Raw genomic sequence first — 27,879 nt, forward strand, 5'->3', positions numbered from 1 at the left:
CTCGCTGCTTGCTGCTGGTTATTCCTGGCCATACTCTGGGATCCCAGTCCTTGGTGTCCGAGCACAGGCAGCACGGGGAGCAGCGACTGGAACAGTGCCCTGCGACTGGCCAGCAGAAGGGTTTGGTTGTGCAGAAATACTGTAGAGGGGGGAGTGAGGCACCGATCAGGGCTCAGGAAAAGAAGGATATGGATTTTCTGCCTGTATGGAGAACTGGCTGGGGCTGCTGCCTGGTCAGCTCTGGAGCCCTGTCAGACCCATTGGAGCCCTGTCAGAACCCCCAGAGCTCTGCCAGCCCCATGGAGGCCTGTCAGTAGCGGACCCCGGGATGCGGGGCCGTCGGGCAAGGCCGCCAGGGCGGCGCCACGGCCCGCTCCGCGCCCCCGCCGTTCCCATGGCGACGCCCCGCCCTCCCCCCGCCCCTCCACTCCTTTCATTGGCTGCAGCCGAGCTCCTATGGCCGCGAGGGGCAGGCCGGTCCCCTCCTTTCCTCGCCAGCTATTGGGTGCGCGGCCTCCGCAGCGCGCGGGGATTGGCTGCGGGCCGGGGCGGCTGGGGCGGGCGCAGGCGCGGTGCTGTTATTGTTCCGTTGTGCCGCCCGGCGGGTGCCTCGCGCCCGGCGCCGCTCTCCGCCCGCGCGCCGCCGCCATGCCGGTGAGCCCAGCCGCGGCCGCCCCGGGGAGGGAGCCCTCGGGGCCGCGACTCGGGGAGTGCTGGCGGCCGCCGCCGCCGCGTGAGGGGGCGCAGTCCGGCCCTGGGGTCGTCCGGTTCCCGCATGCTTCGGCCTGTCGCTGACAGGAGCCGCGGCGCCCGCCGTGGGGGGGGTTCGCAGGCCCCGCAGCCTCTGCTGCTCCCGCTGCTCCCGCTCCCGGCGTGAGGGGCCGCCCGCGGTGGGGGGTGGCGGGCGGCCTGTGCTGGCCTGTCAGGCGGCGGGGCGTGGCGGCAGGTCTCTGGGCAGAGGCGGCGGGAGGCCGAGGCCGGGCTCTCCCTCCTCTCACGGGAAGGTCTCGCCTCCGCGCCCGAGCCGCAGCGGCCCCGGCCCGGCGCTGTCGGTGCGGGGCGCGGTGCGGCGGAGCCGCTGCTGGGGGGTCGGGGTGTCAGGCTGGGAGCTGCCCTGGGCAGCGCTTGGGCCCGCCGGCTTTCCGCTGGGCGGCTGCGGGTGACAGCGCAGGGCGGCGTGGCTGGTGCGCTGGGGTCGCTGATTCGGCAGCTGATGCCAGAAACTTGCACCCGCGGTGGTGGAACGGCCCTGGGGGATCCTCCCCGCCGAGACGCGACTGATCGCTCTGGTTCCGCCAGAGGAACAGAAGCTGTTCCTGGCCTCTGCGAAGGCCTGAGAGGAATCTAGGCAGCTGGTGGGAGAGGCGCTTGGAAACGGGGTTTGTTTCTTGTTGACATCCGAGACAGCTGCTTTAGAAGTCGTTAAATGATCAGCTGCAGCACCTAGCACCAAGGGCTGTGGTTGAGACTTTACTATATCAAATGGCTTTTAGGTTTATTTAATCAGGAGAAGCATGTGACATCAAATTAATCGGTGGTGCTTCAAAACTTTTAACTACTTTGTGAAAGAAAAGGCTTGTGAGACTTTATAATGCACCTTTTGAATTTCCTAAATGATTAAAATTCAGCTAGTGTACTGAAGCTTGTAACTTAATGAATGCCCTTCAGCCAGTGCTGACTGGTGTCTGCTTATGTCATCTTTAAGGTTTGAGACTTGTGTGCTCCAGTGAGGGAGCATGGTCGGTGTTGGTGTTTAACAATGGCATGGCTGCACCTACTTCCAGCAAACTGCTTGCAGGTTGTTTGCAAGCATGAACTTGTTTCTTAAAGAAATTCTTAGATGATATTGAATGTGGAATTATCAAATTTTACTTGATTGGTTTCCATGTTGGCAAACAGAAAACGATTGCATTGGCTGAGTAAGTGTACATTATTCTCTCAGCTTTAATTATACACCAGTTCTGGTTTTAAGTCCCCAAGTTTGCAATCCTATGGACATAGGCATCTGCCTGAGTTGATTCAACAGCGTCGTTTGTGCTTAAACAGGCAAGTATGTTAACAGTGGTGTTACAGCCTTTGGTGGTTTTTTCTTCTTTAATAATTATAGATCAACAAGCCTGAGAAGCTGGACAAGCCAGAGAGCTGTGATAATGTCAAGGTTGTTGTTCGATGCCGGCCTCTTAATGAACGAGAGAAAGCTACAGGCTACAAAATGGCAGTCAATGTGGATGAAATGAGAGGAACTATAACTGTTCATAAAACAGACTCATCCAATGAGCCTCCCAAGACATTTACGTTTGATACAGTGTTTGGACCAGAGAGTAAACAGCTAGATGTCTATAACTTAACTGCAAGACCTATTATTGATTCTGTCCTAGAAGGGTACAATGGTAAGTCCCTTGTTTAAAGTTGAGGATCCTATCTCCTGTTCTTTGCATTGTTAGAGTTTTTGCTGATCTTATTTAAATTAGCTTCACTTTGAGGGCTATAGCCCTGTATAGTTTCTGTTGTGGCATCTGACTTAAAATAGCCTGAAGGTACATGTTCTGAGAACTTGATGGCTGTGCCTACTATGATCATTAACAGTGGGAGACTGGTGATGAACAAGACTTGGCTGAGGTTAGTTAGCTGAATTGTTTTTGTTCTGTATCTTCTGTTTGCAAAAGATATGCGCTTTATCTCATTATTAGAATCCTCAGCGGCTCTTCACTATACAATTTCAGTAACCAGGCAGCTGCCACGGTCCTGCAGTAACTAGGTATGCATACCAGACTTGTGCATATAACTGCTGTATTTTCTCCTCTGAACTTTGCTGTTTTAAACTAAGATGACTAGTTAAACACATCTGTCCTACCCCACACAGTCTGTTGCTTCCTACAGCTGGGAAGAGTATGACCATGATTTACATGTGTGTGTGTGGTGCATGTAAATGTATTGTGTAGAGGAAAGCAGGTGCTAGTAAGGAAGTGAATTACTGTTTTCTGTAACGGTGTGCTATAAACAGTAGTATATTAAAAATTCTTAAAGGCTTGTAAAATGCCTAATAAAGTTTTGTGCTAACATACCCAGGTTTCAGCTGATTGAAATTCGTGGTTGAAAAATTAATGGTTCAGAGCTGTACCACAGAAGCTTTAGACTGGCCTTGGGGAAGCATTTTTTTACAGAGAGGGTGGTCAAACACTGGAACAGGCTTGTTAGGCGTTGACCACCCCTCTAAAGCCTGTTGGTGTTTTAAGAAGCATTTGGATAGTGCCCTTAACAACATGCGTTAACTTGTGCTCAACCCTGAACTGGTCAGGCAGTTGGACTAGGCCATCACTGTAGGTCTGCAACTGAAACCTTCTGTTCAGCTTTTCTGACTTGACTTTTCAGCTGTGCTAGGCTAAACTTAAGAACCAGTATGTTTCTGGAGTACTAGAGTCTGGGATTTCAGTGAAGGTTCTGGATGTCTTCCTGTGCAGGTTGATTCTCTAGTCCAAATTGTAGCTGCATGTGCAGGTTCAGAACTGGGCTTGTGCTGTGGCCTGTGTTGTAGAAGCCTCATGTTGTTTCTGCTGTGGCTTAGAGTGCTAGCAGGAGTTGGTTTTGTAGTTGGTGTATCATGATCTTCCTCTAATTGACCATGTTATTAATTGGGCTTGCCTTAATTATTTGTGTGTGAGACCTAAGTGTACTAGTGCTCTGTACTTTAATCATGCTGCACAGTTAAAACAAGCTGACTTTTTCTTGGATATTTTGCAGGCTGGGTAAAACAGTGGTTCGGCCCTGTTTGCTGTGGTTGTTCAGCATTTCTTTTGCTCTCACCCTTGTACAGTATCTACTGCATGGGTGGAAAATTTCAAGTCCTTAACAACAGAAGTGTTTAGTGCTATCAGGCTAAGAAGGGTTGAGGTAAAACTGGTTAGCAGCTTCTTAGAATTTGTTCATATGTCTTCTTATCCTTCAGGTACTATTTTTGCATATGGGCAGACTGGAACAGGCAAAACTTTCACCATGGAAGGGGTCCGAGCAGTTCCTGAGCTTAGAGGCATCATTCCCAATTCGTTTGCTCATATATTTGGTCACATTGCCAAGGCAGAGGGGGATACAAGGTAAACAGCTTCTCTTCATTGCTTCTGTCTTTTGTATATCCATCTGTAGCAGGAGCCTGACCTTGACAATAGCAACTGAAATGGTACCTCTGGCCCTAGCTGAAAGACTCCTACTCGGGCAGTTTTTGATGGGGTAGCAGGATTGTGTTGGTATATCACTGTGTTTTCTTTGCACTCTGTGATTGTGTTGAATTTCTGCAAATGTATTGCTAAGGAAGCTACTTGACTCTTTATCTTCAGGTTTTTAGTTCGTGTGTCTTACCTGGAAATTTACAATGAAGAAGTGCGGGACCTGCTAGGGAAAGACCAGACACAGAGATTAGAGGTGAGCCTGTTGTTCTGAATATAATGTTTCTTTTGAACCAGTGAACAATCTTATATTTTAAAGACAAGAGGAGCACTTGAAGGGAAGTGGGAGGTTTGGCTTCTTGGCATGTGTACTGTTTCCTTTAAGGAACAGCAGATGGATATCACTGACTTCTGATTCTTTTGCACTTGGTCAGTTGCACAGGGAGAAGTGGGCTGTTCCATCTGAGTCAGTTTTGTGTCTGCAGTTCTGCCCCAAAGGCCCCTTGGCAGTCTTTCTAGAAACTGGAGCCTGAGATGTAAAGTCACTGTTTGCCACCATGGGAAACAGTGGAATATTGTCCTGCATGAGTCTTCCTTAGCTGCTCTGATTCTGAGTGTTGGGGTGTTTTATGTGCAAACCAGAACCAGGAGGAGTAAATCACTGACAGGGCCACTGAAAATTGCTGTTGGGGATCTCCTAAGGATGCTCAGTCTAAACTGTTTCTCTCTTAGGTTAAAGAGAGACCTGATGTGGGAGTTTATATCAAAGACCTTTCAGCTTATGTCGTAAACAATGCAGACGATATGGACAGAATCATGACTCTGGGCCACAAGAACCGTACGTAGCCTTGCTGTGGGCAGGTTTTTATAGCTCAGGCAGAAGAAAGGTCTGATTATGAGACCACAGTAAGATCCTGGTTCTAGCACTGGAAAGATTGTTTAGCTGAGCAGAGCAGAAAGGGTAACTCCTCCCAAACCCATTTTTGCAGGGGCAAATAAAGAAGGCTGTGCCTCCCACAATGGCCAGTGTCAGTGGGGGAAATGCAAAGGGGAGGATGCAATGAGGGCAGCTGATATTTTCAGAACTACTGGTGTGTGTGTGTGTTGATCCTTTTCCCTCTTCATTTCTGATCAGGATGAACAACTAGCCCTGTGCTGTGAGTGGGAGGGTTTTTCTTCTCTGGAAGACTCCTTAGTTAAGCTCAGATCCTTTTATGGCCTAAAGTTCTGGCTACCATTGCTCTTGTCATGGATTACTGTGTTCTGATTTCTCAAAATACAGCTTTTTTCAGGGATCAGCTGTGAATACCTCAGACTACTGATCTTTGTAGCCTTAAAGAAACAGATGAGAACTACTGCTGCTCTTGGGATGAGAGTCTGTGGCTGGCTTAGAGCTACAGCAGGCTGTAACTCTTCTGCTAGTCCAGATTGGAGAGGTGCTGCAACTTCAGTGCCTAAGAATAGTTTGCCGAGTCTGAGCATCCCTCTTCCACATTCTGAAAAACAGGGTTGGGATGAGTCCTCTTTGAGAGCAGGGAGAGTGTGATTAACTCTGAAGACAACATTGCTTTTTCTCTCTATTAAAAGGTTCTGTTGGTGCCACAAACATGAATGAACACAGCTCTCGTTCGCACGCCATCTTCACTATCACTATTGAGTGCAGTGAGAAGGGGGTTGATGGAAACATGCATGTGCGCATGGGCAAACTGCACCTCGTTGATCTTGCTGTAAGTAGACCAGCTGGGTCTGCCATAATGCATGGTGCGCATGGCTGCTCATGTGTGCACTCTTGAAGGCACAGTAAAGGGCATGGCCATTGTTTCATGGCTAGAGCCCACCTTCTGTTTGATACTTGACTTCTGTGAAGTATTCATTTGGGGCCTTAAATCAGAAGTGTACTAGGAAGAGTCTTTAGTGTAGCTAGAGCCTGTCCTGGTAAAAGGGCTTTTTTGCTTCTATAAAATAATCATTAAATGGATAAACTACATTGGAAAGAGCTCTCTGGACAGCATAACTGGGTCTTTTCAAGAGGCTGGGTGGTTTTTTTGGGGTTGTTATCATGCAGTTCATCACTTGCAGGTTCCCTCCCTCTTGTCACTCACTTTGGATCAATGTAACCGTGCTGGCAAAATGCATCTTTGGCTTGAACTTTATGCTGGAGTAGCTTTCCTCAGAGAAGGTGCAGGGAAGGGGAGATTAAATGCATTCAGTGTCTGCATGTTAACTGTATTTACATGATGTATGTTTAGGTTGCTCTATGAAGCTCTTTACAGTAATTTCAGTGTTGCTTTTCTTCCTTGATCTGCTGATAGGAAAGGCTGGAGATGGTGCTTAGCAGCTGCAGCTAGGTGCTTCGTAACTGTTGACTTGCTTCTTATAACGCTTTTGTTCACAGGGACAAAATCTTCACTTTCCTAGCTGCATTACTCTGAGCAATCCAGAATTTGCTGGCACTGAAAGCTTTAGTTAAGACCTGTTTGACTTGTCTTTTTAACAGTGTCTGAGGTACTTAGCTAGGTTCTCTTAATAATGGATGAAAGTGACATGGCTGCTAGCATGACTTCAGGTGTAGTTGATTGTATTTGGAGGGAGGAGATGTGTTAGAGGATCTGTTGTAACTTTTGCTTCCTGTTCCCTTTCCAGGGTTCTGAAAGGCAGGCGAAAACTGGAGCCACAGGGCAGCGGCTGAAGGAAGCTACTAAGATCAACCTCTCTCTTTCGACGCTGGGGAATGTTATCTCTGCGCTGGTGGATGGCAAGAGCACCCACGTGCCCTACCGTAACTCCAAACTTACACGGCTCCTTCAGGATTCTCTGGGGGGCAACTCCAAAACCATGATGGTAAGCTGAGACGCCCTTTCCAGTGCTAGCTGTCAAGCTGCATTTTTACAGGGATAGCATAGTGACTTTGCCATGAGAACAGGCAGGTATTTACCTCTTTTTCAGAGCTGTTTGCAGCTCAGAGAACCTTCCATATACATATTTTTCTGTCTCTTATCTTTGCCTCTGTACAGGTGAGGTTCTAAGCACAGGGCAAATGTATACATGTACATTACGTGATCAAATAGAAGCTATGCTTGGGTAGCCAAAACCAGCTTTGGTGTAGAAACAGCAGGAAGTCTTGGGAAAGAGTAGCAGTGTGAGACTTGCAAAGCTGGGGATGGGTCCCTGAAATGACCTGTTCCAGGCTCTGACACTCTGTCTTCTGGTGACTTGGTTTTCTGTGTGTCACAGTGTGCAAACATTGGACCAGCAGACTATAACTACGATGAGACTATCAGCACTCTCAGGTATGCAAACCGAGCCAAGAATATAAAGAACAAGGCCAGGATTAATGAAGACCCCAAGGATGCTTTGCTCCGCCAGTTTCAGAAAGAAATTGAAGAGCTTAAGAAAAAACTGGAAGAAGGTGAGATTCTCCTTCCTCCTGGTGTTTCTCTCTGCAGCAATGCTCATTCAGTTTGAGTGTGAACATTCTTTGCTATTTGAAGATGTCACATGAGTTTTATAGCCAGTGCAGGTCAGTGTCCTGGTGGTGTTTTCCCTGGGGGGTTCTGGGAGAGGCATCCCAAGGGCTGGGGGGGACCTGGCTTTGTCATCTGGGTGGCACTTGGCCCTGGGCTAAGGGGTGGCTTCTGGGCTAAGCAAGGTGTGCCCAGACTTGCCTGGTGAGCAGGAGGGCTCTGAACACTGTATAGGGAACTAAAACACACAATAAGTAAAGTCCAAATGTTTTCCCAGTTCGAGGAGGAGGGATGCGGGGTTTTTTCTTGGGGGGGGGGGGAAACCGAACCAAAGTTGTGGAGCTAGAACTGGGGCTTACATGGAGAAACACTACATGGAGAAACAGGAAGCTTCTTTAAGCTCTGTAACTTTGGCCTTGTGACACTTATTAGTCCATCAGCATCAAAGAAGAGAAGGCTCTGGGGAGACATTATAGCAGCCTTCTGTATCTAAAGGGGACCTACAGGAAAGCTGGTGAAGGACTTTTTACAAGGGCGTGTAGTGGTAGGAAAAGGAGGGAATGGCTTTAAGCTGGAAGAGGGGAGGTTTGGACTAGGTATTAGGAGGAAATCCTTTCCCATGGGGGCGGCGAGGTGCTGGCACGGGCTGCCCAGAGCAGCTGTGGGTGCCCCATCCCTGGCAGTGCCTGAGGCCAGGCTGGACGGGGCTGGGGGCAACCTGGGCTGGTGGCCGGTGTCCCTGCCTGTGGCAGGGGGGCTGGACTAGACTATCTTTAATGTCCCTTCCAACTCAAACCATTCTGTGATTCTATGAAGGACCCTGCCAGAGGGAGTTTACTAAACCATGACCTTGGCACAACATCTCTCTCCAGAGAGATGCTCACAGCACAGAAGGGCTGTAGCAGTAAGTCCAGCATGGCTTGCTGTTTGGACTCTGCCCCATTCGGGAGAAGCAGGAAATGGTCAGTAATGTTTTTTTCAATGGTTGGGAGCTGGGTGTAGCTGTTCCATCCCTGGTGGGTGGAGGGTGGCTTCTTAAATTTTAGACCCTAAGCTACAGAACAAAGAGCCTTATGTTTGCTAACATTACTTGGAGGCCAGGATATTAAATGCTGAATTCTATTTGGTTTGGTTTCCAAACTCGGCCCAACACATCTGAGCATCATATCTGCAGTGGCAACACTGATAAACATTTGTGAAACTGGATGTTTTTGTCAATTAACAGCCGTCTAGCTTCATGTATGCAGGTGTCTGATGAAGTCTCAAGTTTGTGGGAACTTTATCTGACCATTTAATATTCCATCTGAGATGGAAGAGGCGGTATGGGGAGACTCTGCTAGGAAAACATTATATCTTAGTGCTTTGACAGTGCAAGGGATGCTTTATTTGCTATGAAAGGCACCCATTTGAGCTTTAACGTACACACAGTGACTTCACAGTATTACATTGCTTATCTTGATTTTCCTTAAGCTTCCTGAGCCATGGCAATCTGCCTGTCTACTCAACATTTAATGACTTCTGCAGGTGCTCATGTCAGATACTGCTGGGTTTGGGCAAATGCTGCTGTCACAGTAACAAGCTGATACAAGGTGAAGGAAAGCGCATCAGAAAGCACACTCTTCTCTTTTAGGGGAAGAGATATCTGGTTCAGAGAGCAGTGATTCTGAAGAGGAGGATGAAGATGATGATGGGGAGATTGGAGACGATGGGGAGAAGCGGAAGAAACGGCGGGGTAAGGCAGTAGAGATTCCTGTCAGTGCCACTAGTCTCCTGTTACCCAGGAACTGGTGTCAGAAACTGTAGCCAGAGCCAGGTGGGGAAAAGTGGAGTTGTAGAGCTGCCCTACTGCCGCTGCAATTATCATGCCTCTTCTAGAAATGAAGCTATTTGGTGCCATCTCTGTAGACGGACTGCTCTGAACCTGTGTAGTATCTGCTTCCACTTGGGTAGTTGTGCTTGTGGTAACATTCTCTTTTGTGGTGGCTCCTTGGTTGCCGCAAGGTGGCTGTGTATGGCTTGTGACTCGTGGTGTGGAACTTCCCCTGCTCACAGAGGTGGGAGGAAGAAGGAACCAAAGATCAGTGGTAGGCAGATGTGGCTTTTGTAACCATGGGAATGGTTGGAGGGGAATTTTGGCTGTGGTTTAGGCAAAGGATTCATCTGTCTTATGGATGTTCAATAACTGACTTTTCTGGTGTCCTGCTCTATGTTGATAGAGGAAAAACTTGACCTTTGGGTGTCTCTGTGCAAGCTGAAAGGCTGAATGGGAACTGCACACCCCTTGTTTGGGAGCATTTTGGAAACCCCGTGGCTCTGTCCCACATCAGTGTTAAACAACTGTGTAACATCTAAATCCAAAGGGATGTTGCTGAACCTACAACTGCAGGTCACTGTGTACCATGGGATGCTGTGGCTCCCAGGGAGCTTGCTGTGCTCCAGAACCTCTCTGACATTTCCTCATGGGTAGTAGAGAAATCAAGCCCAACGCTACACCTAAACTTAGAGCTTGTCTAGTAGACTGATTTTGCCATTCAAACTGCTTTCCTGTCCTGAAGCACCCACATCAGTTTAACAGGATTTTTAAGTGTTCCCGTTTTAGATGCGCTTTCTTCATTTACTATCTGTCCAAGTGGAGTTGTAAATGACCTTTGTCGTGTCTTTGGTGATAGCTGTAATGACTCTGACTTCATTTTTCACCTTTTGGCAATTTCTAGAAGTGAAAAGATTGACCACTGTCTCCATCAAGAAACGAAGTCCTGCCCAAATCTCCTCCTAAGAGGAGACCACCTTCAAAGTTTTGCTTGAAAGGAGTAGAGGGCAAATAATTGACTTGCTCAGGTTCCAAACTAGCTATGTTAACTTCAAGTAAGGGTGGTGCTTAGCAGCAGTATGCACAGTAACTGTCTAAGCCGATTCTGCCTTCTGGAGGGAAGAGTGCACGTTGCCACGCACATAAGACTGGAAAAGACTCCTGGTCACTGAATCCTCTGCTACTGCAGATATCCACAGCCTTCTCCACTATGATCTGGTCTGTGCTGTTGTTGCTTGAAATGAAAGCTGCCTTGGCATGTTGTTTTAGGCTGTAGGCTGGTTAAGATGGGTTTTAACTGAAGTGTCTTTCTGAGCATGCTATTTTGTGCTGGGAAATGGTGGCTTTGCAAGCTGAGTCTGGGAGGGATCCTAGCCAATGCTTCCTAAAGGGAACTTGTGCCTTTCTGAATTAGGTTGCTGGCCCGACTGGGTTTCTTTACTTCAGAACTAACTTCCCATCTGCATGTTTCTTCCTCTCTGGGTTTTTCTGTGGGACGCATTTCTGTTTTCCAGGCAGTAGCAGCAGCAGTAGTTCAGACTCCACATGCTCTGTCATAGAGAAACCTCTGGATAAGTCCTTCACTAGTGAGTGGGAGCTCTTAAGTCCTTTAAGCTTTGGCCTCTCCATAATCTGCACACTCCATTTTGCAATGCTGCACCGTTCCCTGCTATGTCTGTTGGAAAGATAAACCTGAGCTTTTAACTCTGCTAAAGCATGCCTTTCCTTTGCTGCTTCTGTGCTTGAAACAGTTGTTCAATGTGCACAGTGTTAGCCAGGTACAAGAGAGAATAGGAAGTAATTTAGTATGCTACCTGAGCAAGGCTCAAAGACAACTGAGAAAAAAAAGGTTAAAAAGTTTGCAACTCTGTATTAAATGCTCCCTTTAAAATATCAGGAAAAAGCCTGAGCTAACTTTATGTGAGTTGCTACAGTGTGAGTTTATGAAAAGAACAGCTGGACAGGTGAAATGGGTTGTGCTGTGTTATACTGGGCTCTGCCTTCTCAGAATTAGTTCTGGAGAAAACAAATGGAGCAATCAACAGTATGTTTTTACTTGCAAAGAAAATGTGGTAATACTTGGTTGATCATCTTTATTTTGGCAGGTACTTAAAAAAAAACAACAACAAAACTCACCCTTGATGGTGGTTGGGGTTTAACTGCCCCATGATATTACGTTTTTGATCAGTGGGGTTTAATTCAGAGGACAAGGCACCTAGATTGTGGTCTGGAAGTGAAGAAGTCTGCTCCTGGTCAGAGAGAGGGCTCTGTGACTTTAAAAACTCAACAATCAATTAGTGATGACAAAAGAAAGAAATCACATCTTAGGACTTGGCTTGTAGTGACTTCACCAACTGTTGTGGTTATCTGTATGGATGCAGTCTGCTCCCCTCCCTGTGTGGAGAGGGTCTGGAAAGTATTACTGGATGCTTCAATCACGTTTATACTAGTTACACTAGTAGAAGGCATCAGCTCAGAGAAAGCATGATAGAAGGTTAAGAAGGATCACAATTTTAAGGGAGACCTTTGGTGGGTCATAGGATGGTAGGCTTGGAATCTGCTCGCTTCAAATTTGCTCTTTCAAAGCTTGCTCGAAACTTTGAGTATTTTATTTGGATGAGGACAGTTAATAGCAAACTGCTGATGTGGCAGCGGGTGAGTAAGTCCATCTCCTGCAAGTTTGGAGACACTTCCATAGAAGTTGCACCGGGCTTTTGGTGATTAGGATAAGTATAGCTATGTGTGGTTTGGGATATTAACTGTCCTCAAGCGTGACCCTTTTGCATGTGGTGGCTTTCGTTATCCCTTTCCTGTCCTGCCTTTTTTGCTGCACTTGCTTGAGTAACCAAAACTGGCTATATACCTCTATGGAAGCATCAGTTACTGCAAATTAACCTACTAATCCCCTGTGTAATTAAATGGAGAAATCTTGTGCTGAGTCTCCCTATGTGCAACTGTCATGTATCTTGCAAAGGATTGGCTTGGAAACTTGGTTAAAACTTAGAATGCATCTTCTGTATGCTAATATTTTGCAGGTAATATAACAGAATTGGCTATCTTGAGTATGGGGGGAAGCATTAGGTCTGTTATTGAGAAGAAATCTACCCTCTTTAATTGTTTCTTAGGGCATGATCTTTGCGGCAGGCTCATAATAGTACTTCTAGATTCTGCATTGCATTGAATGGGCAGAAGAAAGCAAGAGTGAGCTGAAGATTATCCTGGATATGCAAAGCACTCTGAAGTACAGAAACTTTCTCTGCTTTAGCATAAAATTGTGATGCACTAATGTTTGCTCTAATGGAGTTTTTCAGTGACAGTTATCCTCTGTTTTCCACTCTAGAAATGTGCATATATATATAGTGAATGTTTGTTCTGATGCTGATGATCTTTGTCCAAGATGACCAAGGCAATAATATGTTTTCTTTCCTCCTCTTTTTATGCATATGCTGCCTCTCTGCGATTTGCTTTCTACTTCCTCTTAATGCAAGATCAAGCAGGTTGGTGTAATTGATTTCCACCTCCTTATAATAAAATTGCAGAGCTTGTGAAAGAGTCTTAAAACTTGGTTTAGTTCACCTTTTTCTCTTAAACTGAGAATGTATAGGGCAGTGCACTAACAGTGAGAAGCCTTTACCTGGCCTGTCTCTGTGATGAGCTCTGTATAGCACTTTCAGAAAGCTTCTTACTCAAAGACTAATTGGAGAGAGGTTTTTTCCCCACCACAAATCCAGAAATAAGTGCTTATTATCTGATCTCAAAGTTTGGCAGATGGAAGCTAAGGCATTGTTTGCTCTAGTGCTAAAGTCCTTACCTTGTCACAAAACTAATTGTCTTGCATGCATGAACAAATGTATATACAGATACGTACATATCTATATGCATATGTGTTTATGTGTGTACATGTATGTTTAAAAATATGGTGTTTTGTCTGCTAGAGGTTATATATGTGTATAAAGCTGAATAAAGACTGGAGGAAAGGGAAGCCTTTAACTGAACAACTTCCTCAAGCATGTTCTGACTATATGCATTATGTCACTGTGGGGGAAAAAAAAGTCCCTTGACAGTTGAAGGCTTCTGTTAGTTTCTAGGCATCTGGATTCTACATTTTTTGGGTTTGTTTTTCCATGTCTGGAGAAGAACAACACAGGAAAAATGAAGGATTTGCTTACAATGAATAAAGGGAGACTTGGGACTTGTGGGAGACTTGCGGATTTGAGGAAATGCACGTAGGCTGGGCATGCTCTCACTCCAGATAACCCTCAGTGATCTCTGTGTTCACCTCCCTTAGGCCCTCTTGGGATTACAATGTAAGTTGACTCGGGGCTTGCAGAGTGATTTCCTGGAGCAGCAACCTCACGCTTTGTTTCAAAATCGCGGGAGTTTGAGGCTAGCTCTTCAGACAGACTCTGGCTGCTTCCTTTGCAACTTTCTATGAAATGTTACTGGTTTGCTGTGGTAGTAATTATGTTGTAAAGACACAGCTGGCTAGTCATAGTAAACCTCAGTACTTCAAAATTTGTGTAGTCGCTGTTACATAAGTCAAATACCACCAAAAAGTTTTGTTAATAGCCTGTTTTTCATAGGGCGGTTTGGCATTTCTCTGGTCTCTGTGTTTTCATAGTAGTGTGTTCTTAAAGTATCTATGTGCTCATTTTGCAATAGGTAAGCCCATAAGGAGCCCAATGAATGAGGGGTGGTGGGGATGCTAAGCTGACACTTCAGTATGTAACTCTTGATAGTTCAGCTCTTGTAGTTGCAGGTCAAGGCAGTCTTCTGTCTCCCTTCATTTGGTCTAGTCTGCATAATTAGAACATCAGAGTTTCCAGCTCAGACTTCTTCTTGGGCAGTGTTCCCTCTCCAAGTGTTGTTCTTCATGTGTTTTCTATTTTGGGGGCATTAGTTCGTGTTAGTTATATAGCGTTGCTTCTCTGTAGGAACTGGTGGCAACTAGTCAGTGTTAAAAAGGGATTTGAAAGACTGAGTTGTGCCCAGCTTGGAGGTGACATCTAATTAAATTTTTATTAAATGCAAGTGTTGAATCTGAACTGGGGAAAAAATGCCTTGATACAGAGGCTATCTTATTTTTCTGTGAACTGATTTTCCCCCCCTGTCTCTTCCAAAGGCAAAAAGAAAGTTTCCCCTGATAAGATGGTAGAGATGCAAGCAAAGATTGAAGAGGAGAGAAAAGCTCTTGAAACTAAGCTTGATATGGAAGAAGAAGAAAGAAACAAAGCCAGAGCTGAACTGGAGAAAAGGGAAAAAGATTTGCTTAAAGCTCAGTAAGTACCCTGCTCAGAGCAGTTTGTGTGGTTGTACAGGTTTTTCCTTCCTTAGTTTGCAGTGCAGTTATGGATATCGGGAGATTTATGGTGAGGTGTCTGTCAGACTGTGTAAACTGAATATCAGCTCTTGCTATTATCAAAGTGAAAGAGGAGCTTACTTTGCTTTCAGAGTTTAAAACAGATGGAAAAGACAAACTTTATCCTTTTGCCACTTCTTTCTTCTCTGAACTTTGTCTGCTTGTGTAAGATAGAGTAGAAACATAAATGACTCCTCCAAACCCTGGAGACCTGTGAAGAGCAGCTGTACTCCTTGGTCAGTGGGTAATAGCTGCATAGCAAGCCAGGTTTTCTGCAGCACACTCTTAGGAGCTTGTCACTTTGGGTGTAGGGGTTCCCCTCTCTGGAGCTGAAAAGCTGCTGAGACTGCACTGGCCCATGCGAATAGGACAGTCCTGCTGTCAGAAGCTGCTCGGACAGCAGCCAGCATTCCTGGTTTGTATCTCAGCTGCCCTGCCTTGATCTCTGTTCACTCACTTCCTTTTCTGCACCTGCCTCTGGGCATTGCTGTACTGGCAGGACTCTTGGGGAGAGGGTGCCTTGGGTAGCCTGGTGATATTGCTGGTGCTTTGCAGCCCCTCACAGAGGGGACTTGCAGCAGAAGAGTTGTCTGCTGACCTGTTCTGCTTCTGAGAAAGCAATGGGAGCTGGAGCACAAGCAACTCCCTGCATCCACTTGTACTGCTTCACCCCCACTTAAACCCTTGGCAGCAAGACAAGTTTTTCCAGCCCTGTGAATGCTGTCTGGGCTGTACAACTGAGCTGGACCTGCTGCTGCGCAAGCACTGTAGGATAGGAAGTTTTACACTTACCTGTGTCTCTAGACAAGAGCACCAGTCCCTGTTGGAGAAGCTGTCTGCATTGGAGAAGAAGGTAATTGTGGGAGGAGTAGACTTGCTGGCAAAAGCAGAGGAGCAAGAGAAGCTTCTAGAAGAATCTAATATGGAACTGGAAGAACGAAGGAAGAGAGCGGAACAGCTTCGCAAGGAGCTTGAGGAGAAAGAGGTGGGGTCATATGCTGTAGCTGTCTGAAAACAGCAATGGCAGGGCACACCGTGTTTTGTGCCTTGGGCACTGCTCATTTGGGTGAAGTGGGCTCTACCCTGTATGTGCAGCAGGAGCTAACGAGTTTGGAGGCCGTACGGTGGCAGGGCGATCACTGGGTCTGAGCTAGCCTGGTTCAGCCAGGCCTCCGTGCCGTTGGCAAATGCTTTTTGTTCAAGTAGTTTCTCCTCTTGTTCATACTATTGCAGATAGTTTCTTTGTTTATGTTAACGTGTGGATGTCTGTGCTAAATGTTGCACACAGCAAGAACGCTTGGACATCGAGGAGAAGTACACAAGCCTCCAGGAGGAAGCACAGGGGAAAACCAAAAAGCTGAAGAAAGTTTGGACAATGCTTATGGCTGCAAAATCAGAGGTTAGTGTCTAAAGTCCTCAGCCTGTGATCACGTGAGGGACTGTAGCTGGGAAGGGTAAGCAGTCAGCTTTGTAACACTGGGAGAAATTGCCATATGTTTAGAAATGTTTTTCTGTGCCATCCATTTGGGTCATGTAACTCAAAAAGATCTAATTAGGTCTGGTGTTGGAGCTTCATGGGAGGCATGTTGTAGAGCTTTTCCCCAATCCAGGCTGAGAGGGGCTATGTGCAAGACATGGAGAGACTCAGAACTTTGAGGAAAAAAACCTGGTTATTTCTGAAACACAGTAAGTTGTTAGCTGGCAGTCTAGTCTCCTGCTTTGCAGCAGCCTAAATGCTCCTCTGCTCTTAGCTCTCTGTCCTTTCTGCCTGTTGCCCTTGTTATCTCTTCCTCAGTCACTGGATGAATGTGCCCTTTGGCTGGTGTCTGAGGTTCCTGTTTCATGAAAAGTGCATTTTGTCTTTGGGATCAGAGACTTTCCTTGAAATCTTGCCAGGGATATAACTTGTCTGCGTGCTCTTCATCAGCTCTTAGCTGATGCAGAGCTTGGGTTGGCAGAAGGCCAGTTTCATTTTTATGAAACTAAGAATTAATGCTCCTTTCAGCCATCTCTGAGCCAGAATGTCTCAGAGTGTTTATTCTTTTAGAGATAAGTACTAATATATTATCACCAGAGTTTGCTTTTTTTTCCCAAAACCCTTGTATAGGCAGAAGACTGTTCTCTTAGGCTGTTACCATGTCTTAAGCTAGCTGTGATGCCTCTCAAATGCCTTGTTTGTTTTCAGATGGCAGATCTGCAACAAGAGCATCAGAGAGAAATTGAAGGATTACTAGAGAATATTCGGCAGCTGAGCAGGGAACTTCGTCTGCAGATGCTTATCATAGACAACTTCATTCCTCAGGACTACCAGGTAAAGATGTAGGATTGTGCTATGCAGGCTGAACCCTCCAACTTTTATTCTGTCCAACAAGTGGAATGAGCTGGCTTTTCTCTTCCTGAGCTGTTCACAGTGAACCAATTAACACTTGTCTGTTAAGCTGTAGTGCAAATGAGTTGGTACATGTTGCTGTGAGCCTTCCTTTGCTGTGGCTCAGCTGAGCAGGTGCAGCTTGGTTGCATTCATGTGTTTGTGCCATCACCTGGTTCTAACAATCCAGATAATGTTAAAGTGGGAAAAGGTGCTTTTGTCAAGTGACTCTTGTAACCCGGTGGACTTCTGCTTGAAGTTCACTTGGAAGAAGATCAGAGTTAATAGGTGCATTTGGCTTCAAAACCAGCTCAATGATGTGATTAATGAATGCAGAATGGCTTTGTTCTATTTCTTGGAGGTTTTGATAACTTTGGCTACAATTCTATAGTTATGGAATCTGCTTTAGGGAAGCAGTGTATGATGTTTCAGGGATTGTAAGCAGAGGGATATACTAGTCTGTTCTCTTGCAGCATATTTGCCTAACGGTTTAAAAAAAAAAATCATTCACCATGTGCCCATGCTCTGGGTCTGTTCAAAACCTCTTTTTTCTGCTGTGCTTGAAGCTGTTGTTGCTAATGTCTGGTATTAATACAATGTAGTAAGACTAAGACTGAACTTGGAACTCTTCACTTCTTGTTTTCTTTGTGAACCCAATACCCAGGAAATTCATGATGAGCTTAAATATGATGCATGCTATTGAATAGGAAATACAAAAGCTATTTCCCTTAATCTTTTGTCTTTTCTGTATTACAATGTGTGTTTATTGCTATCCTGATGGCATTGGCGTAATTGGAATTCCCACTCAAGCATGGCCTTCCCATGAATACAGTTTGGGAGTGGTATTTTTCTCTTCTGTAGTCTTGAGAGTGCAAATTGGAGTTTTTGAACGTGATATGGCTGTCCTGAAAAAAACAACTTGGAACGGTCAAGACTGTTCTTAAGCAGCTTGTCCAGCCTTTAGGGGAGATATGTTCCGGGAAAAGGCATCTGGAGGGTGAATTGTGTAAGTCTATAACAATTACTGTTCTAATTTATTTCTAGGAAATGATTGAAAACTACGTTCACTGGAATGAAGACATTGGAGAATGGCAGCTGGTAAGCTGGCTGGCTGGCTCATGTACAAGCTAACGTTAACTGAGCCCAGAAGTAAATTGATAAAGCTGTAGTCAGTTTTACAGTGTACAGTAGGCATTACTAACAGACCTTTCTTTCTTTAAGAAATGTGTTGCATATACGGGAAACAATATGAGGAAACAGACGCCCGTCTTGGATAAAAAAGAGAAAGATGTGAGTGATTCTTTCTAAGCTTGTATTGAACTGCCCAAGTCTAAGTTCTGCTTCCTGTGCCTGCCACTGCACATTTACAGGGAAACTGTCCAATTTGAATTTCCTCCTCTTTTGGAGAGATGAACCTTTTTAGTGTTACAAAAGCACTGCTGATCAGTGTATAAAATCATTCTGATCTCGTTTTATGGGTTTTTTGATTATTTTTTTTTTTTTTTAGCCCTTTGAAGTGGACCTTTCCCATGTTTACTTAGCTTACACTGAAGAAAGCTTGAGGCAATCTCTGATGAAGCTGGAGAGGCCAAGGACTTCAAAAGGAAGATCCAGGCCCAAGACGGGTAGAAGGTGAAGAACTTTGGAGTATCTGTATTTAATGGGGGATTTACCCAGGGGAAGGCTTAAGTCTGTGTATACAAACTTACCGTAAGTCTTCAAACACTTAATGAGAAGACAAAATGCTAAAATTTTGCATGGTATAAAGTTTACCAGTGCCAAGTGTGACAGAACCAAGCTGAAATCTCTTTGACAGTAAGATCTTGACCAGAAAGACTTGTCTGGAAAATTTTTCTGATGCCCTTTTGCTGCATTCCCGTCTTCTGGCTGCTTGCTTTAGCTTTTACTGTGTTCTGTGTTTCGGTTTAACAGCTGACACATCAACAGTACATACACGGTTATTACTGGAAAGTAATGTGCTGTTGGGGGAGATTTCAGCACAGATTTCTTTGGACTGTTTTTGTGTGGTTTTGACAAGTGCTTGTGGAAGAGTAACACTGTATAGTTTTGACTTGAAATGTAGCTGGTTTCTGACTTCCCTAGACAGCATAATGATGTGTGTATGGTGTTATTTTTCCCTTTCCTTTCTGCTCTCCAAACAGAAAACACTCAGCAAAGCCAGGAGCCGTCATTGACTCTCTGCTGCAGTAGGTGTGGTCTGTTCAGAATTGCCGTAAAAATCAGTGAGTGTATAAGACTTGGTCAGAATATGGAATTCAAGAGGTGGCACAGTCTGACATGGCTAATAAAATCCATACCTTGCTGGTATGGAGCTTTATTTTAAAAAAATGTATTTTTCCTTAGTTGCCTGTATATCGTATGTTATATTAACATAATATTATAACTGGTATATATGACGGTTGTGAAATTCCATGTGTTAAACGTGTTGTGCAGGGAAACTATTGTTGGCAATCCTTGTTGAAATGTATAGGAAATAAGGGTTCTAGATGTGTGTTTAAGTGCTAGAAGATGTTAGCTCAAGACGGTTGATGAAATCCTAAAATTTAAGGCTGATAAATCTGATTTTTGCCCTGCTTTGCACATAACCGGCAGCTTTCACTGTTGTCCTCTGTTGCACTGATCTGTGTTTGAATGTGGTGGCTGCAAACCTTTAAGAGCATCAAACCCTTTTATTTAAGTGTTCCTCACTGTGGCTGTTAACCTGATCGTGTTGTGTATCAAATACACAGTCTTTGTCCCTTGACTTGCTGTCTTGCTGTACAAAGAAAGTAGTTGGGTAGGGGAAACATGAACTACAAAAGTCTGAGACTTGTGGGAAGGGACCATGCTCTCTTTAGGTGCAACAGAAAACAAGCGTGTCCAAGTAGTGCTTTTATTTTTGTCTATTTGCTTGTGATGCTAGCGTTCTGGAGAATGAAGCCTTTGGTGCAAAGGCAAAAGAGCTCTCTTCCCTCCTTTTAAGGCTGTGTTGCAGCATTGCTTTGGCTGCTTTTTATGCTTCTGAGCTGGAATTTTTTAAATGTATGTGAATTGTTCTTAATCTGAACAGCAGAGATTATTTAAGGGGAATGCTGTAACACTAGGGCTTGGCTTCAGCCCTGGGACTGTGAGCGTTATGGCTCCATTTTCTCATCCCTGGCTACAAGAGCACTGGATTAGTGCTCTAAATTGAGGATGAATTTAACTCTGCTATACTAAAACAGGCATGAATTGCCCAACTTTCCCAGAACAGTAAGATACCTTGAAATAACTGATGCTTGTATTCCTTTGTAGACTGTATCATCTCAGGTTTCTGGCTATGCTCTGATGAGAGGAAAAAAAAAAAATTCTGGTCTCTAATAATAACAACCATTTATTTGTGGTGGCTGCTCTTTTTCTTTGATGTTTATGCTGCTAATAGACACATATCACTTTAATACATTGCTTTTGTGTCACAGAAAATGCATCTCTTGGATTGTGTGTGCTTTAACTCATGCTGGAGCATGTCAGCTGCAGGCATCTTAGCAGCTCCCATGCCAGGGTGGTGGTAATTAGCTGTAACTTCTGTGTAAGCTTAGTGTTACCTAGAGGTTTAAAAAGCTGTGATTATTAATAGGAGAAATTGAGACCTTAAGCATGACAGAAGGAACAAGACAGCTTCTTGGGTGTCCTGAGTTCTTGCTAGTGGCCACATTTGCAATTACTAGAATGTTCTTGTGAAGTCCTTAGAGTAGTTGATCCCCCTTTCTTACTGTCACGATGATTAACTTTTAACTGGATGTACCTTGTGGCTCTATGACAGGTCTGTAACAGGATCCGTAGCAGTTGAAACTGGTCTTTAAGGGCATATTTTGCTCTGGAGGTATATTCAGTGCTATTCTAAACAAGATGTAAGCTTTTTCCCTGTTTTTTTTTTTTATGTGTTTTTCAGGATCATAACTTGAACAACATACTGCCCTCTTATTTTGAGGCTGGGGGGAGTGTCACCTAAGTTCATGCAAGATTCAAATACAAACACTAGCATTTTTTTTCTAGCCTCACACTGAAAGAGCTAAATCAGAATTTTTGTTGAGCTAGGCTGTAGTTAGGTTTTTTTTCTCTTGAAGAGCTGACCTTACTTTGAATGTGCTTGGAGAGTTGGGTTTATCTTGTGTGACATACTTCTCATCAAACAAGACAGACTGAAAATGGCTTAGGTGACATTTTGTCCAAGGCCTTATGTCAATTCTGAGTCCGAGCCTGTACTAGTTCTCAGAACCAGGGATGACTGTTGTTTTCCTGTTGTTATGTGGTGTTATGCTAAGATTTGTTGAACGATCTGTTTTTAAGAGTTTCTCCTGAACTGAGCTTTCAAAAAGACCGTTGAAAAGTCTTTTACCTGACAGACATCAGTGGCTTAAAGATACCATAGTGAACCATAACACTGCATTTCAAGTATTTAAAACTTAACTATGAAGGCATATGCTTTACAACTCAATGTTACAGTCCTGCTGCTGAAAGCAATAGTACTTTACCTATTTAAGTGAGCCTTGGGGCAGAGAAAACAGTTAATTGCTTGCATAGCTTTTTCATTGGCAGACTGGAGAAACTGTTGATAATAGCCTGTTAATAGGGGCTTGGAGAACAAATTATCTGCTCTTTCAAGAGGACTTTAAGTGGAACTGTCATGGTCATGACGATCTATCAGCTTGGCTTACCTTATAACGAGGGTGTTTTGTTGAAGTTCTGGTAACTTTCTTTTAAAACCAGGGAGTCTGGCTGATCATATGGGCCTTCTCTAGCCCTGGACAATCTGCGAATGTCTTGTGGGTCCATAACATGATTTAATGAGGAAGGGGTTTGGTTTGTATGGGTGGTTTTTTTTAGGAGCTTAATACAGCCATTCGCATCCCAGGTCAGTATGTGCTCTATAGTATTTATCAAAAATCATATTACCATAATATATATTGTGTGTGCTCATCTTTGCATCTTGCTACCAGAAGATTCCCCTCATTCCAGAACAGTGACCTTAACATTGAGGTTTTTGATGCTTTATGTTGTTTAACATTGTGTGAAGGAATTATTTCATATTTAACTTGTTCCAGATCCTTTCTTTAAGAGGAGGGGAAAATGGTCCTTAGTGCCTTTCACTGACTACACTGTCTGCACATGTCCAACTTCCACCTTTCTCAACAGTTCTGCTTAGCCAGTCCTGTACACAGGAAGAACTACTAGTTTTTGTATAATTTGTCTTCCTATTTATTGGTCTTCTAACTGTTTATTTCTGATTTTTTCATTGTTTTATGATTAAACTTTATTCATTACACTGTATATATCTGTATTGTGTCCCTGGAGCATGTTCATACCAAGAAATAAAATTCTTGATTCCTAGTTCCCCTCTGTGCATGTTTGTCAAATGACTGTATGTACAGAATCTTTCTAACCCAACGAGTCGAAGCTGTGTCAGGAAGGGTAGCTAAAACAGTCTGCGCAGTTCTGTGATGTGCAGTACTTACTGGAGAAGTTAGAGAAGTGAGTCTGGGGTGCGTGGGGATCCTCACTGCCAAGCCCTGAGTTGTTGGGCAGCAAGCTCTTGTGGAAGAGGTAGACAGGGCAGAAGGAAGAGGGTGTTTCACAAGTTTTTTGTGGTCTGCTAACTCTGCAGCTCCCTTGAGTACTGTGACTCAGCTGATGCATGAACCAAACCCTGCACAGTCCTGGGACTTTCCATAGTGCTCTCCCACACCATGCCAGAGTAAGCTGCAAAATGGTAATACCTAAATACCTGCAAGACTTTGGTTCCCTGTTGCTAGAGAGACTTTAACCACCACCCAGGTCGGTCACATGCTAGAGTCATCCCTTCAACAGTGTGGTTTTGCTTCCCTGTTGCTGTTTGTTTCACTACTGTTGTTGCTGGAGCTTCTTTACTCCTGGGCTGCAAAAGGCTATGCCATATATATAAATGTATATTATGAATATAGGCTATAAAGTGAAGGGAGAACTAAGGGCCTGCTTAGCTACAGACTTGATGTCTCTTTGCAGCTCTAGCACGTACGTCGGAGTTCAGTGTCAGAAGCAAGGCCCTCTTTGTGGCCTGTCTTCTCCCTCTGGCTTCTCCTGGGCTCCTGCCCCTGCAGTAGACCTGCTTTCCTTGTGTTGGTGTGAGCCTTAACCTCGCGGCAGGAGAAATTCTTTGTTTTGGGAACTCTTGCTGGCACCACCCTTGTGCCAGTAGACTCTGGACTCTGTTCACTGTACTCCCATGTATTTCTTGCAACTTATATGGCAAAGTAACAAAGATTACTTTTGACTTTATGGTTTTAAGCTCCCTAATTTTTTAAAGCCCCGGTTCCATCCAGGAACCTGTCACTGCTCAGCTCTCTGGAGTCAGCTCTGCCGCTCTGTGCCCTGCTTTCTGCCGGGTCACAAATTCACCCCTTGCCAACGTGGATAGAAAATACCCGTCCTTTCTTTGCTGCTCTATCGCTTCCCCCTGTGGCATCCGCCTAGTCCCCATTGCTTTGGGGCCAGCCTTGGTGCTCTTTCCTAGCCACGGCTGCCTCGTGGGGCCCCTGGGCATTTCTGTTGGGGCTAGTGGGAGAGGGCTGAGGGGTCTCTCCAGGAGCTGGGGTCTCCACAGCTCAAAGGTGCTGCCAGCAGGGTCCTGCAGCCCAGTGGCCCACACTCCAGCTCATGCCTTCAAGCTTTCAAACGTACTCCTGTGCGCTCCAGTTTCTGCCTGAGTAAGTCTTAAGCACTGCCAGCAAATTTAGTCCAAAATTACATTTATTTAAAGAATTATTATAAATAATCTTTGAAAAATACAGTGTCATTGTAGTTTAAAAAAAAACCATAAACAAAAACTCTGTTTTTTTCACTTCAAACCCTAGTCTTTTACTAGTCGTTGGAGGACTCTGCGTAAGTCCACTAGGAAGTCGTTCAGGGAGGTAGTGTTGCCGGCTGCCACGGGACATGGTGCCTGTAACAGGAAAAAAGGGCCATGAGGGTGTTTGCTGGGGGAGGGATCTGGTTCTGCAGCAGCATCTTGGTTGCTAGTGGTGGTGCGGGAGAGGACTGGGTGAAAGCAAAAATGGTGACCGAGGGAGGAGCTGGATGTGCAGAGAGCTCGAAGGCCAGGGGCTGTACAGCCGGCGCAGTTCGTGTGTGGGGGCGGTGGGGGGGTGGCATCACTTTACCTTGTGGGCTGGGCTCTTCCTTTGGACCAGACTGAGCAAGTTGAGGTAAATGCCCTCCAGGTGCCTGTGGCAGCTCCGGCCCTCCCAGGCTACTGTGGTGGCTTTGCATAAGGTCTCCATGTCGTCGTATTCCTGGAAAAAGACACATGGCTATTTTAGGAACCCTTTTTGTACAGTCATAGCTTTGTTAGCAGCAGATTAAAACAGCACAGATAATACACTTCTGTTCTAAAGGGCAGGCGGAAAGTACAGCTGGAGATGTCAAGGCTTCCCGGCTGCAGTGTGTGTGCGCGGGTCTGTTCCTGTCCCAGAGGGGGCCCTTGGCCGCGGGCGAGAGGTTGTGGCAGAGCCTGGCACGGTGCTGAGCACCCACACGCTTACAGCACCAGGTTCCTCTTGGAGGTGTGAACGCGGGACCCTGTGCTCGGGGAGCTGCTCCCTGCAGGGCTCCCTGGGGACGAGGCTGGTCTGGGTGGGCAGAGGCTCTAGGGGATTAACAGAAGCCCCTGGGAAGAGGTTGCCTCTGTCAGGTGCTTTGATTGAAGTCCCGTTGCAGAGACACGTGGAAGGTGAGGAGCTAACAAGTGCTGGCAGTAATGGAAAAACTGTTTGCTGTCTTCCCTGGGGGACGGTCCTGATGCCACCTTGCTGTGAGCGCTGCCTGCTCAGATCTCTGCTTTCACCCAAATGGCACCAGCAAATAAGCGACAGTCCCCGTGAGCACGGCCAGGTCTGCGGGCGTTGGGTTGTGCAGCATTTCTCACTCCCAGGGCTGGTCCCTGTGGCAGGAAGGGTGCGGGGACCCCCTGAGGGGATGTTCAGCCCCGGTCCCCTGAGGGAGGCTGCTGCATCCCTTGGCTGCCATGCACCAGTGCAGCACGAGGTGAGGGCATCGGCTTTCTGTGAAAACAGGAACTCTGGTGCCGGGGAGCTTGGCTTAGGCAGCAATTTTCAGACCAGAAATAGGCTTTATTATCTGCTATTAAATCTTCTGCTAACTGAAGAGCCTTCCCCCAGATAAGGGGCTAAAGAGGGATAGTATGTCTAACCAGAGCTTGAGATGCTGTGTGATAGGCACGTGTGGGTGTCTGTGGGGTGGTGACACACCACTCCAAGGCAAGGGAAGAAGTTCCTCTCTTCCTTTCTGAAAAGCTTGAACCGCCGTGTGCTGCTGAGGACACAGGCTGCCCATTCCCGCCTGCCCCTCTGCCTCCCCCTTCCCTCCAGGGTGGCCGGGACCAGCCGATGCTGCTTTGGCTGGAGGTGGAGATGGGTGCGGGAAGGTGAGGGCACCCATGCTGGGCAGTGGCAGCAGCAAGGACCAGCCCGGCGTCGCTGCTCGGGGCTGGCAGCAGGCCCCTTGCCCTCATGCTGTGCTGCACAGGGACGGGCAGGACTGCCGGGGCTTCACGCCTGCCTCCTTGCTGCCCCGCGCTCTCCCCTGGCCCCCAGCTCCTCTCCCAGCACCCGTCGTGGCCATGTGATTATTTTTGAACAAGGACAAGTTAATTTTTTCTCTTACCTTATGGCCTGTGAAAATATTTGTCATGTTTATGTTGTCACAGGAAACCTTTATCAAGACACAAAGGAGAGGGGTAATCAAGCTAGAGAAAACGCTAATGCGGATCCATCCTGACACATGCAGACCCGCACCCATCCCTCTGCCTGCCTGTTCTCAGCCCCCTGGGAGCACCGTGAGCCCCACGCTCTGCCTCAGCCCTGCCTGCTCAGCACCTTTCTTTGACTCAGCATCGCTCTCGCTGAGCCCAGCGAAACAATCTCTCCCTCCCATCAGTGGGTAGAGGCTGAGCCATGTGAGCGAGCCCTACCTTTGTCTTCAGGAGCTCGTTCAGCAGCCTGATGCTCTCCTTCAGAAAGGTGGAGGTCTGCAGCCGAGCAGCCACGTGGCCCTGGCAGGCTGGCAGCGCCAGCAAGATGAGCAGGACGGGGACCGGGATGATCATGGCCTGTTCGGGCTGAACCCCCTCAGCTCACAGTTTCTGGATATTTCGGTGATCTATACCTGTGTGTGCTTTTCTGGAAGAAACATCTCAATTTATGGCTGTAAAATTGCTGAACCTATAGGAAAAACTTATTTTTCCCTTATCTGCACTTTCCAAAGTTGCTCCTATCCAATTAGGACAACAGGTATTTTTTATAAAAGTCAAGGTTTTCTTCTGATCTCGCATTACGTTTCAACATAGGAAATTTCCACCGTAAGATAACAGTTAGAAGTCAGGTCACGTACAAAAGTATGTAAACTGCCTGGTTTGGGGATTCTGCATTTCTCCGTATTCCAGGACTTTCTCTATGCCCCAAGTTGAAAGTGGCCAAACGGGGGAGACCGCGGCTCTGACCGCACTCAGATGACGGAGCTTTGCTTTTTTTTTTTCTGTATCCTGCAAGTTCTTCCATCTCGTGTATCATTTGACTATCTCCAAATCATGCAAAGCATCCTCCATCTGCATATTATTTTCTGTCTATGGTTATCTTAACCTGCGCCGGGGACAGCCAGAAAGCACAGCCCTGCCTGGAGCCTGCGGGGACAAAACCTCCTGGGCTGGAGCAGGGCATCGCCGCCTCTCGGCACCGGGGGGTTACGGAGAGCTGGGGGCCACACGGGACCCCCGGAACAACACACTCTGGCCCGTGGCACCTGCAGGGATGTGGGGGAAGGCCAGGCTGCTGGCGCGGGGCAATCCTGCGGCGTTGGTGCTGCTAGCGCTGGCACTCGCATGGGAAAACAGGGGTTTGGGACTCCGCAGCAGCCGGTAGCTCGGCGCCTGGGGGCTGCCCTGGCCATCCCGCGGGAGCAGCCTGAGCAGCGGCCGGGCACTGGGCTCTGCTGGCACCCCCGCCCCGGCCGCCGCAGGAAATCACACTGAGAAATGAGCCGAGCTGGGAAACTTTGGAGTTTTGTAATAACTAATAGGTATTTTTCTAACTCAAATAGCAACTTGCCATCAGATGCTTGATAAGAGTTTGTGAGTGTTCAATGAATCCAGGAGCAGCCAGACTGAGAGTAATTCTGTTTGTCTAATTATGAAATGCCCCAGATGAAGTTAGTGCCACTGACTCAGAAAGACCTTTGTGAGGGATTTGCCAGCGGAGTGCTGCGCTGTTTCCTACCCGCACCGTACTCGATGCAGAGCAGATAAGGGAGCGCGCTCTGGTGCGGGACGGTGCTGTGGTGGCAGCTGCTGCGGGCGATGGCTCTGGGGCCGGGCACCTTGCCGGGAAGCTGGGAGATGCCGTGCTGCCCTGGGATGGGTGGTGGTGGGAGTCTCCCTGCCAGAAAGTGATGCTGGAGAAGGGGATGGAGGTGGCAGCCCCATCCTGCAGACACAGTGGTTTCTGCAGGTATTGTGGTGGAAAGCTGTAAAACAGAAAAATGTAACCTTTGAGCTACTGGGGCTGAATCATGGTGGAAAAGTGCATCACTGTGTGTTGGGGAAGTCACCTGTACTGGGTTCGCGTGGCCAGGTTTGGTACCGAGGGGTGGCCAGAAGCTGCCCCACGTCCCGTGAGCCGATGCCAGCCAGG

The 27,879-nt window shown here is 46.5% G+C and overlaps 2 protein-coding genes across 5 annotated transcripts; one reads left to right on the forward strand and one right to left on the reverse strand.

Annotated features, from left to right (window-relative positions):
- The first annotated feature begins 569 nt into the window (after nt 1-569).
- KIF3A (kinesin family member 3A) lies at nt 570-22,531 on the forward strand. Of its 4 annotated transcripts, none has more exons than XM_040603456.1 (19): nt 579-654; nt 2,108-2,390; nt 3,947-4,091; nt 4,332-4,416; nt 4,893-4,998; nt 5,748-5,887; nt 6,804-7,001; nt 7,395-7,569; nt 9,255-9,356; nt 10,949-11,020; nt 12,923-12,931; nt 14,557-14,713; nt 15,598-15,778; nt 16,082-16,192; nt 16,979-17,104; nt 18,206-18,259; nt 18,383-18,451; nt 18,669-18,793; nt 19,324-22,531. In XM_040603456.1, the coding sequence occupies exons 1-19, from the start codon at nt 649-651 to the stop codon at nt 19,370-19,372; spliced, it is 2,193 nt and encodes a 730-aa protein (XP_040459390.1). In that variant the 5' UTR covers nt 579-648; the 3' UTR covers nt 19,373-22,531. The 4 variants fall into 4 exon arrangements, with proteins under 4 accessions (XP_040459391.1, XP_040459390.1, XP_040459392.1 ...); XM_040603459.1 differs by lacking the exon at nt 579-654 and adding an exon at nt 1,102-1,379; XM_040603457.1 differs by lacking the exon at nt 10,949-11,020 and having other exon boundaries at nt 570-654.
- Nucleotides 22,532-24,026: 1,495 nt separating this feature from the next.
- Nucleotides 24,027-26,808, reverse strand: LOC121092524 (interleukin-4-like). Its single transcript, XM_040603719.1, has 4 exons — nt 26,166-26,808; nt 25,859-25,906; nt 24,337-24,468; nt 24,027-24,119 (listed from the first exon to the last, which is right to left on the reverse strand). Exons 1-4 carry the CDS (start codon nt 26,298-26,300, stop codon nt 24,027-24,029), a joined length of 408 nt encoding a protein of 135 aa, XP_040459653.1. The 5' UTR covers nt 26,301-26,808.
- Between the last annotated feature and the right edge of the window lie 1,071 nt (nt 26,809-27,879).

The sequence above is a fragment of the Falco naumanni genome, chromosome 8 (assembly GCF_017639655.2).
Source record: "Falco naumanni isolate bFalNau1 chromosome 8, bFalNau1.pat, whole genome shotgun sequence".
NCBI lineage: Eukaryota > Metazoa > Chordata > Aves > Falconiformes > Falconidae > Falco > Falco naumanni.

Excerpts from the sequence above, each read along its gene's own strand:
- KIF3A (XM_040603456.1), top strand. Across the intron at positions 4,092-4,331 it reads AAGGCAGAGGGGGATACAAG|GTTTTTAGTTCGTGTGTCTT; the intron begins GTAAACAGCTTC and ends CTTTATCTTCAG. Across the intron at positions 15,779-16,081 it reads AGGAGCTTGAGGAGAAAGAG|CAAGAACGCTTGGACATCGA; the intron begins GTGGGGTCATAT and ends TGTTGCACACAG.
- LOC121092524 (XM_040603719.1), bottom strand. The coding sequence starts at position 26,300 with ATGATCATCCCGGTCCCCGTCCTGCTCATCTTGCTGGCGCTGCCAGCC. Across the intron at positions 25,907-26,165 it reads ACGAGCTCCTGAAGACAAAG|GTTTCCTGTGACAACATAAA; the intron begins GTAGGGCTCGCT and ends GTCTTGATAAAG. Across the intron at positions 24,120-24,336 it reads GGAAGAGCCCAGCCCACAAG|GCACCATGTCCCGTGGCAGC; the intron begins GTAAAGTGATGC and ends TTCCTGTTACAG.